The sequence below is a fragment of the Balaenoptera ricei genome, chromosome 8 (genome assembly GCF_028023285.1).
Source record: "Balaenoptera ricei isolate mBalRic1 chromosome 8, mBalRic1.hap2, whole genome shotgun sequence".
NCBI lineage: Eukaryota > Metazoa > Chordata > Mammalia > Artiodactyla > Balaenopteridae > Balaenoptera > Balaenoptera ricei.
In genome coordinates this window covers 102,870,218-102,881,890 of record NC_082646.1, presented here as the reverse complement: position 1 = coordinate 102,881,890, position 11,673 = coordinate 102,870,218, and the positions used below count along the sequence as shown (strand labels likewise).

The 11,673-nt window shown below is 39.6% G+C and overlaps 1 protein-coding gene and 1 long non-coding RNA gene across 2 annotated transcripts; both read right to left on the bottom strand.

Moving 5' to 3' along the window:
• Positions 1–4,597: 4,597 nt before the first annotated feature.
• Positions 4,598–5,621, bottom strand: LOC132370009 (olfactory receptor 4D11). Its single transcript, XM_059929731.1, has one exon. The coding sequence runs from the start codon at positions 5,619–5,621 to the stop codon at positions 4,686–4,688; it is 936 nt and encodes a 311-aa protein (XP_059785714.1). The 3' UTR covers positions 4,598–4,685.
• A 2,302-nt stretch (positions 5,622–7,923) lies between these two features.
• On the bottom strand, positions 7,924–10,487 carry LOC132370010 (uncharacterized). The gene is made up of 4 exons (XR_009504507.1): positions 10,418–10,487; positions 9,858–10,137; positions 8,243–8,340; positions 7,924–8,094 (listed from the first exon to the last, which is right to left on the bottom strand). It is a non-coding gene; the product is annotated as an uncharacterized LOC132370010 (long non-coding RNA).
• Positions 10,488–11,673: the final 1,186 nt, after the last annotated feature.

Genomic DNA, 11,673 nt, shown 5'->3' with positions numbered 1-11,673 from the left:
TGTACAGGGAACTATACTCAAGATTTGTAATAACCTATAAAGGAAAAGAATCTGAAAAAGAATATATATATGTATAACTGAATCACTTTGCTGTACACCTGAAACTAACACAACATTGTAAATCAACTATACTTCAATTAAAAAAAAAAAGAAATACAATTTTATGTGTTTTTGAGAGGTCAAAAGAAGGATCAAGAGGGCTTCTTAGAAATCACCCCAAAGGGGACCGTCCTTTAGAAACAAGCTTACTAAACATCTTTGAAAGAGCCTGCAAACTCAAGGTTACACCCATACCCCGGCTTCCTACAAAGAATGCTGCTTCATTCTCTACACTGGGTTGAATCTCTGAGAGATCTCCCAGGTCACATTTTTCTCTTTCCCAATACTGAAAAGTCTCTACTCTTGATTGAATCTCTAAAAGTTTTAGGAGCATTTTTCATATTCAGTAGCACATGAGTGCACAGATTAGCTAGCTATGAAAACCCCTTACTCAAAGCCCCGCAAATTCCATTCCCAGCTAAGAAGCAAAGCTGGCCAGACTGTATATACTGAGTTCAGGAATTGCTGTCTTTAAGAGCTGTTTTTCTAAGGTAGTCACCTTCTGAGAGCTGGGGTATCGGCACTTTCTCAACTCCCTTCAAAACAACTCAAACCTCAACATCCTACCAACTAAAATGCATCATACCTCCTGGGGCCAACTGACCTTCTTCTTCTATGTTGCAAGGCACAATTCCCCTCTTCCTAATCATGAAAAACTACCACTTTTCTTTGCTGCATTAAGACTTCTGGTTTCAGTAGGAACATCCTATACACTTGCAGCATTTCTGAAAAATCAACACTACCAGATTTTCAGTTTCAGAAGTTCGCATACCAACACTTAACTGACTCAGTCTCCAAGTGAAAAATCAATCCTCTTACGATGCTCCAATGCCTCTTAGAAGTAGGTTCTGGGAAAATTCTGTGCTTCATGGACAGCCTACCTCAAGGCTAGTGATTTTGTTATGCTTTTCCTTCAGGTGGGAAAAGGCGACCTCAGGGAATCACATCCTTCTGACTCTTCCACATTGCCTTATGGTGTCTTGGCCACCACTGTTAGTCCCTCAGCCACAAGCCTAATAAAGGAATTAGCAAAGGGAATATTGTTGAATATGAATGTGGAGGCTGAGTGGCCAATTCAATTGTGTTCTCTTGGGAGTCATTAAAATGTCATCAAGCCCTCCTTCTTCTCTCTCTTCCCCTCCATCACCCCCTCTCTGCCCCATCTCACACGTATCTGCAGAGACACTAGTGCACATTCAGGACATATCCTTTTCTCTAGAGGAAGCACATGAGACAGTGCGCTATCCTCCTTGGCTTAGGAAGAAAATATATTGTTAAACCGCACCATGGACCATGCAATTTTCCTCCTCACTAAAATTGCTTTGCTTGCAATCAGCTGGGAAATGAACCTTAAATAAAAGGGCAACAATAGAAAAATCAAAGCTCTGGGGCTACTGTCAGGGTAGCTCTCAGAGACTGGATGGTGCAGATTTATACATGCAATTTCTGTTTAATGTGACATGTATATTGCCCCTATGCAATTATTTTAATCTACATCTCTGAGATCCATGGCTCACTTAGAACCTAGGGAGGCAGCATGGTAACAGTTTTTGATATTTATCAATTTAATTACTTCAGAATTATTTTATGTTATTAGGTTCATGGGTACCCAGAGATGTTTACAGTTAAAATGTTTGATTCAAGGGAGTGAGGTAGGAAAGGGTAGTTTGAAAGCTATGTTTACTCCCAGAGTCTGTTGAATTTTCTATGGCTCTTAGCAGCAGAGCTTAAACAACAACAAAAAAAAACTGATTTAAATGGGAAAAATGCAGCCCAGCTTGTGATTTTATGTCATCCAGAGAAATGATACATCTTTGTGTAATGAGATGCAATTGCTTTCCCCTTCTCCTGAATTACTGAATCAGGTTATACTGTGTGTTTATACATAGTTTGAGGAAGTGTCAGGGACAGTGGTGTGGCAGGGGTTCATGAGTTCCTGCTCCCTTGGGACTATGCTTCTGAGATACAGTGATCCAGACTCCATAGGTCTTCGGTGCCATCCAGTTTCAACATAGCGATAAAACTGATTTGAGTGAGTCTCGAGAGATGGGAAGGAAAGGAAAGGAATAGTCCATTTGCATGAAATGGACTATGAAGTGGCTTGTGGTATGCATTTTTCATAGGCAGTTTCATAAAGAAAAGCTTAGAGAGTCTAGAGACCAGAGCTACCCGAGCAAATGTAGCAGGACCCTATGAGTGGTGACTTGACAAGTGAGGATTATTCTTAGAATTTGCAAGCTGGATTAATATTGTAAAAAGTTATCAATAGAATTGATTGATCAGGTGGCAGGAAATGACAAGCAAGTGAGCTGATTAGTTAATGGATCCTTATGAGGCTAGCCCAGATCCAATGAGGGACGTAAGTGAAGTTTGTCTTCAACACTCACTATCTTTTGGCTGACTCCCCTGGGACTCTCTTCCATCCACCCTGAGTCTGCTTTCTTGGTCTGATCCCTCATCTCTACGCTCAAAGCCAAGGTTTATCCTTGACCCATTATATTCTTTTGCTATGAAACTCTCCTGTGTTGTACCTTATCAGCTTCAGGGTGACCCTTCAACCTGTATAAATAACAGGAAAACCTATTGTCATGTTTTAATGACAGAAAGCTAGAAATTTTAAGATGATAGGGGCTTTGAATTCAATGTACATTCCCATCATTTCCACACCTGTTTTTTTTTTTTTTCTAATAATGATGAATATGCGCCATATAGGAGAAGAGTATAACAGGATGATGGGGGATCGAATGTGTCTTAGGCAGAGCAAAAAGGATCATATTAAAATGGATGCATTTGTGGTTTTTACCATGAGATGTAGAAAGCAGTTAGCCCTAGGAGATTTTTTAACTTTTTATTTTTTTATAGAGGAGCTTGTTAACCCAGTGAATTTCTTTTTTTTTTTTTTTAAGCAGATATTCATTTTTAGTTATTTATTTATTTATTTTTGGCTGTGTTGGGTCTTCGTTTCTGTGCGAGGGCTTTCTCTAGTTGCGGCGAGCGGGGGCCACTCTTCATCGCGGGGCGCGGGCCTCTCACTATTGTGGCCTCTCTTGTTGCGGAGCACAGGCTCCAGACGCGCAGGCTCAGTAGTTGTGGCTCACGGGCCTAGTTGCTCCGCGGCATGTGGGATCTTCCCAGACCAGGGCTTGAACCCGTGTTCCCTGCACCGGCAGGCAGATTCTCAACCACTGCGCCACCAGGGAAGCCCCCTAGGAGATTTTTAACTAACTGCTTTATACTCTCTAAACTTTCTGCATTTTAGATAAGAAATATGTAATAAGCATAATTTTAAAATAAAGGTATTTTCATTTTGGAAAAGAGAGAAATACAAACACTAATATAAAAAAATTAAATGGACCCATTTGCCTTTGACAGAGCATTTACTATCTGCCTGGCATTGTATATTTCATATATACCATCTCATCGTAACCTTCACAACAACTCCATAAGATGGATCGTATAAGTACATTTGTATAGGTGAACTCTGACCTGTGAAGAGTTTAACTAACTCAAGATCACACAGCTGATGGATGGCAGAGATGGGATTTGCACCCAGGTCTGTATAACTCTGAAGTTAGAGCTTTCAGCCACAATGCTTTACTTTTGACTTTAATTTTAATCATATTTTCCCAGACAAAAACACTAACTTATACTCCCTCTTCACAAACACTAGCAGAGTGCAAAATAGACAGCATGGTTAGAGTTTTACCTTCTTTAACACCTCCTCTCTCTCTCTCTCCAGTGGGAAAAACGTAAATCGTCAACAGTGAAGCCAATCTGAGATTGGCCCTGGTAAGGCTGCAACTGAAAACCAGTTCTTGAATAATGAGAATGGATTTCTCTTTGTGTAGGATCCCTGAGGTTCTGTCTGCCTTTGTCTAAACTTATCATGAGAACGTGAATCTGGCATGTCTAGTTCTGCATAAGATAAATCCCTGGAGGCCATTATGGGAAATCTTCCCAAGCTTCTTCATTCCTGATAGGAATGCAGGAGTACAACAATTTGTACCTTTGAGATTCTCACTAGGTTACGAGCCCATAAGGAGTTTAAGCAGGAAGAAATTTCTTAATCTGTGATAGGCCACATGTATTCATATATGTGTATTTCAGAGGCACTGACCATGAGATCCTCCTAGAACAAGATTGCAGTTTGGCATGGACAGGTCCAGTAATGAAATAAATTACATTCATAAGGTGAGAGCAATTGACTGAGTATCTGAAGACTTATCTCTGTAACTAAGTTGATATGACATGGGGAAAACCACTATATTCTTCTATTTACTTACCTCTTGAAAAAGGGGTTAGATTCAGTCAGTCTCTTTACCTGCCATATACCTTTCATGATTGACACGTTGTTATTTTGGTCTTTGAGTGGAAATACATCCAATCAACTCAATCCTATAACACTGATACATTGTGCTCACCAGAAGCTTGGGTTATCATCAACCTATTAACTTAAAGTGCAAAATAAATTGTTACCTAGTAAGTGTAGTTGGTTTATTGACAATATATCTGAGTATATAAATATGACTCCATGGGAAAAATAATGAAAGGGGTCCTTGCTGATGAAGAGGTTGGAGAGTCTTACTCTATTCCATTACAGGAGGCATGAGTCTTCCCTTCAGTCTCCTCATGGCTGACTTCATCTCCTGGTTCCTCAGAGTGTAGATCAAGGGGTTCAGCAGAGGGGAGATGACAGTGAAGGTGACAGAGATGGCCTTATCCATGGGGAGGGCAGTGAAGGGCCGAGCATAGACATAGATGCAGGGTACAAAGTGTAGGCTCACCACGGTGATGTGGGAAGTACAGGTGGAGATGGCTTTCCTCCTGCCCTCCCCTGCCTGAGACCTCAACATCATGAGGATGACTGTGTAGGACACAAGCAAGAAGATAAACCACAGGGTAGTGACTAAGCCATTGTTGGAAATCATCAGGAGCTCAAGTGCAAAAGTGTCAGTACAGGCGAGTTTGAGGACCTGGGGGACATCGCAGTAGAAAGTGTCAAGAACATTAGGTCCACAGAAGGGGAGTGGGAGCAAGAGGGAAATCTGCACAATGGAGTGGACAAAGCCGCCCATCCAGGAGGCCACAATGAGGGCAGTGCATCGCCCCCTACTCATGATGGTCACATAGCGCAGGGGCTTGGAGATGGCCATGTAGCGGTCAAAGGCCATCACAGAGAGAGAGAAAATATCTGCCCCACCGAGGAGGTGGAAGAAAAACAACTGTGTCATGCAGCTTGTGTATGATATGGTCTTTATCTTTGTCAGAAGGTCTACTAGGGCCTTCGGAGCGGTGATGGAGGAGAAGCAGATATCAAGGATGGCTAGATTACGGAGCAGGAAGTACATGGGGGTGTGAAGACGAGACTCACAGGTCACAGTGACCATGATGAGGAGGTTTCCCAGAAGAGTAGTCATGTACACAAAGCACAAAAAAGGAAATAAGGCCAAGCTTAGGTCTTGCGACTCAGTAAGTCCAAGAAATATAAATTCATTTACTCTGGTGCCGTTTCCCAACTCCATTGAATCATGTTTCTTCTTCTTCTGTAGCTTGGAAAAAATTTCAAGTGTTGTTTCAGTAAGAGTTTACTCTCCCTTAATAGATTCATGTTTATAAAATCAGGTATTAGGTCTAAAAACTAGTGAGGTATTTTCCCCACTGGATAGCTGTTCTGGGGTTATTGCTAATGTGTGCAAAGTGATATCTTATGACACAAGCATGCATTTAATTATTATTTCTTCTGTAAATTATAAATATTTTAGAAAATGCATAAAAATAATGTTCTAAGAATGTGAGTTCTAAATATTCAAGATATACAGGTGGATGTTAAATATTTGTAAAGGGACTATTGTGGCATGAGTGATATAAAAATGGAATCAGTTTGGTGTGTGGGTAAAACAGTGCCTATTTGATAGGACTGAGTTCCCATGAGTTCCACAGGGGTGTGCTTGCTTCTTTTTTTTTTTTCCAGACTGGTGCCTCATTTAAATGGTTTAATAACTACAATCTTTAGAATTCTCTTTGGACTGAATTCTACAGAAGCACTCCTTTCTTTTTTACACCACAAATTTAATTCTATGAAAACTTAGAAAATTTTAAGGCCATAAAATTCTTCTCTATTGCTCTATTCTTCCTTAAGGGGATTTCTTGTTTCTACCTTTACTTTAAACTACTTTAGGTACCAAAACCCCTGTGTGTCAAAATAACAGCTATGGAAAAAAAAGCTGTAACTCAGAATCTCTCTTCTATTCATTGTTCTGATTTATTTCTTAAAATTTATTTTTTTAATTGAGCTATTATTGACACATAGACTCACCTACTTGAAGTGTACACTTTGATAAGTTTTGACATAAGCATATACCCATGACATCATCACTACATTTAAGATAGTTAACATGTCTATCATCCCCAAAGTGTCCTTGTGACCCTTTGTAATCTGTTCCCTCTGCCCCTCCTTCTTCAGGCAACCACTGAGCTGCTTGCTTTCTGTCACTATACATTAGTTTGTATTTTGTAAAATTTTCTGTGGATGGAATCTTACAATGTGTACTCTCTTTTTGTTTGGCTTCTTTTACTCATAAAAATTATCCATGTTTTGGTGTGGACCAAGATTTTGTTCCTTTTTATTGTATGGATATACTACAGTTTATTTATCCACTCACTTGTTGATGAACATTTGGGTTGTTTTAATTTTTGGCTATTACACACAAAGAACAGGTGTCCAAAAACCATAATTCAAAAAGAGTCATGTACCACAATGTTCATTGCAGCTCTATTTACAATAGCCAGGACATGGAAGCAACCTAAGTGTCCATTGACAGATGAATGGATAAAGAAGATGTGGCACATATATAAAATGGAATATTACTCAGCCATAAAAGGAAACGAAATTGAGTTATTTGTATTGAGGTGGATGGACCTAGAGTCTGTCATACAGAGTGAAGTAAGTCAGAAAGAGAAAAACAAATACCGTATGCTAACACATATATATGAAATCTAACAAAAAAAGAAAAAGGTCATGAAGAACCTAGGGGCAAGACGGGAATAAAGACACAGACCTACTAGAGAATGGACTTGAGGACACGGGGAGGGGGAAGGGTAAGCTGGGACAAAGTGAGAGAGTGGCGTGGCCATATATACACTACCAAACATAAAATAGATAGCTAGTGGGAAGCAATCGCATAGCACAGGGAGATCAGCTTCGTGCTTTGTGACCAGCTAGAAGGTTGGGGTAGGGAGGGTGGGAGCGAGGGAGACGCAAGAGGGAAGAGATATGGGGATATATGTATATGTATAACTGATTCACTTTGTTATAAAGCGGAAACTAACACACCATTGTAAAGCAATTATACTCTAATAAAAATGTTTAAAAAAAAAAATAAAGACTGGGTTAAGCAAAAAAAAAAACCAAAAAAACACAAAAAAGCAAATAATACTATGTGTACTTACCATATTATATTTTATGTGTATATAAAAACAAGAAATTGAAAATAAATATGTTCAATATAAATATGAACATGATTAAACTTCAGCGTGTTAAAATTAAAAAAAAAAAAAAGAACAGGTCTCCATGTGGACATATATTTTCATTTCACTTGGGTAAGTATCTAGGAGTGAATGGCTGTAACTCTTAAAATTCAATAATAAAAAACCAAACAACTCAATTAAAATAAAAAGAACAAATGGTTTGAACAGATACTTCAACAAGAAGATATAGGGGTAACAAATAAACACCTGAAAAGATGCTGAATGTCATTTATCACTGGGGAAATGTAAGCTAAAACCACAGTGAGATAATAGTACACACCTGTTAGAATAGCTAAAATTAAAAAGATGGATATATCAAGAGTGAGTGGGACTTCCCTGGTGGTCCAGTGGGTAAGACTCCTCACTCCCAGTGCAGGGGACCTGGGTTCCATCCCTGGTTGGGCAGTGAGATCCTGCATGCGTGCCACAACTAAGAGTTCACATGCTGCAACTAAGACCCGGAGCAGCCTAAATAAAATAAAATAAAATAAAATATTAAAAAAAAAAAAGAGTGGGCAAAAATGAGATGAATTGGAACTCTGGTGGGAACATAAAATGGTACAACCACTTTAAAAAATAATTCGGTAGTTTCTTAAAATGTTAAACATATACTTACCATATACTCTTATGGCTTTTGAATTCCTTTTTTGTTTTTTGGTGAGTCCTTGAAATGGGGCTTAACTTCTTTCTTTGCAGTTTATCTCCCTTTTTTTGCTGTAATCAGAAACAGAGGAAAGGGGAAAGCTACTTCCCTCCCACTTTCTGGGTGTATTTTTTGCTTCACCACTTTGGCCCCAAGCTCTGCACTGGTGTTTAGAAACAATAGCATCTCCTTCACATAATTTTTTTAAGGGTTAAATGAATTCATCTATGTAAAGCATCAGTACTGGAAGCACTGCCTAATCCACAATAAGTGTGATTATACGTGTGTTACCTAAAAGAAAAGCTCTGGGTCAGTAACTCTCACAGACACACAGCTTCTTTAAATACACTGACAATCTTTTGGAGGAGCTGAATATTTCCCAGAACATGTATTCTACAACTTCATCAGACTAACCTGTTTTGAGGAAAATAGAAGGTATTTTTCTTTAAGTGGCAACCACTGAGGGTGGTGACACTGTATGGCAGTAAGAAGGGAGTTTGCTTATTTTGGCTTCTTGTCTGATGTCATCTTAGCAGATCAGAGAAGGCTAGTGCGTGGTCTCTGCAGGAGAACTGTCTGGGCTCAAGTCCTGGTTTTGCCCCTGTGTGATTTGGGGGAGTGGGTCTCCATTTATCAGAAAGGAATAGGTCCCATGTTCACAAACTATCTTTGATAATTCAGACAACATCCTCCAGATTTTGCTGCTTCTTTCAGCTATTTTGAATCTATCTAATTATTTAGCGAATATTGATGGAAAAGTGGCATAATTCTAAGTTATTTGAGAGAAAGGAATATAATCCTAAACCAGTGGAAAAACAATTGAAATCTAATAGTAATATGGGAGTGATGGGGACCCTCTAAGGACAGATGAAAAGCTGTGTGTGAGAAAAGGATGATTTCTCCTTAAGAGGCTCAGAGAATCCTGCCTGGAGGAGGTGGCATTTACATTGGGGCACGTGGGAATGGAGAGAAAGGGAGCTCTGGCTTTAGGGGGCCATTTGAATATATAAAAGTTGCTTGTGAGTGGGAAGTTTGGCGGGAATGAAGAGATGCAAACATGTAGGCATGGAAAGACATAGGAAAGAAAGTCATTGCTATATATATATATATTTTTGGTTAGGCTAAGGAAGAGTATATAGGTGTTCATTGTACAATTCTTTCAGTTTTTTTGAAGGTTTGCAATATTTTATTTTTCTCTCTAGTTTTATTAAATTTAACTTAAGAAATACCTCTGTAGATGTCAGTCTGAGGGGGTCCATCTAGACGAAATAAGCCTGAGAAAAATCTCTCCTTTGTGCAAATCCAGGGGTGCCAGAAAACAAAAACTGCCTTCTCCCAGTTCCAAACTGAACTCATTTTTATGTCTCTCCTCTTGCAATGTCTTCTTTGTTAATATTTCTTATCCATGCTGTCTGTCCCTGAAGGTTCGTACTGGGATGCATTATCTTGTGTACTTATTACATTATTTGCAGTCAAAATATATTTATAAATATTAACAATTACACCTAGATTTCAAAATTTCTCACTTGTACACATACACACCCAGACACCACAGACGTACATACCCAGGTAGAGTTATACATCTTACCTAAAGTCTCCAGTCTTCTTTCCAGGACTCCAACATCTTACATAATCTTCACATGAATCATTCAGCTTCAGAAAATTCTGTTAAATACCCCTCTGAAGGCCAGTGATTTCAATGGCTTCTCTTCCATGTTTATGTGGAAAGGTCAGACACAGGGAATCATATTTTCTTGGCTCTTCCATGCTGATACAGAGTGCCCCATTGTATTTACCAATTCCTTAATCCCCAAACCGGTGTGAGAATTATCAGAGGGAATGTAGTTGGACGTGGCTCTGGAAAAATTCTGCTGATGGAAAGGTTGTTTCAGTGGGGATAATTAAAGCACACATATACTATGTGCTATTTAGATACACACACTTCGGAGCACACATTTTTGTTTTGGGTCTAAAATTTTCTAGCAGTAGTAAAGATTCTCTCCTTGACCAAACACTGCTTAGCCGCCCCTGAATTTTTCAACAAAGTCTAGACTTTTGGACCTCCATGTTTGTCTCTGCATTGTCCAATTTTAGCAAAAATCCTGCTGTCACTTTAGCCAGAATTCCCCGCCCTCCTCATTTGATCACCTTCCACATCTAATCAGGTTTCTCTTCCTCCAGCACCTCCCAGGTGATGTCTGATCTCCCTGGTCTGCCTTCAGCAAGAATCCTGTTAGGTCACTTTAGCCAGGATGCTTCCTTCCCCCTGTTTCCCTTTGTAATTTTCCTATTGGGAAATAAATGTTCTTAAGGATTGTGAACAATGTCCTTAGGCAACTTCACCCTTGCAGGGAGATTCCTGAAGTGTGACACAGAGGTGTTGGCAGGAGCCCTTGGATCTGAAGGGTTATGTAGGTGAGAGTGAAAGAGATCTCAGTGGGGTGCCAGCCAAAGTGGGTAATGGAGTTTTCATGAGATCCACACTGGCTCCACCAGCAAATTCTACTCGCTGGACCTTCAGAGTTTTTCAACATTCTCACCACCTCTACCATGACTACCCGAAGTCATGGCTTCATTATTTCTGCTGTAGTAACTTCTTAATTGGTCTCCGTGTTTTCGTCCTCAGCCCTCTTCAGTCTATTCATAACAGTAGCTCCTGCAATTCTCTTTAAAACATGCATAATGAGTCCACTTTTCAAAGCCCTCCAAGTGCATCCCACCTTACTTAATGTGAAAGTCGAAATCTTTCCAATGGTTTAAAAAAGTCCTAATGACCTGGACCCATGGCCCGGTTATCTCTCTGACCTCAACTACTACCCCTCTCTTCCTTGCTTCCTCTCATCTAATTACAAAGTCCTCCTTGCTGTTTCTTGGATGCTCTGGGCACATCCCCACCTCAGGGCCTTTGCATGTCTGATTTGTGGGCTGAGGTTTGCACCACGACATGAACATTTTTATAATTAAAAAAAAATTAAGATCTATTCAGCTCGCTGCTTTGTGACCACCTAGAGGGGTGGGAGGGAGGCGCAAGAGGGAGGGGATATGGGGATATATGCATACATATAGCTGATTCACTTTGTTATACAGCAGAAACTAACACAACATTGTAAAGCAGTTATACTCCAATAAAGATGTTAAATTAAAAAAAAAAATTAAGATCTCTTATCTACCTCCAGAAATGGAGGGAAAAAACCTCCCAGCAGTTGTAAATAGCATAGTAAGTAAACAAATAAAAGCTGAGTTGATATATAGAATAATGTTTTCCACTTCATTCCGACCCTTTTGAGTGTATATGCATCGTCTGAAGCAGCTGTAGAGGTTTCTGTTCATTTTAAGGAGTCAGGTTGTCGGAGAATAAAAACGAATCGGTTGTTTTCTTAACCATATTCTCCAAGGATTTTAGC

What these genes read in the sequence shown, in the direction of transcription:
- LOC132370009 (XM_059929731.1), bottom strand. Translation starts at nt 5,621, where the DNA reads ATGGAGTTGGGAAACGGCACCAGAGTAAATGAATTTATATTTCTTGGA.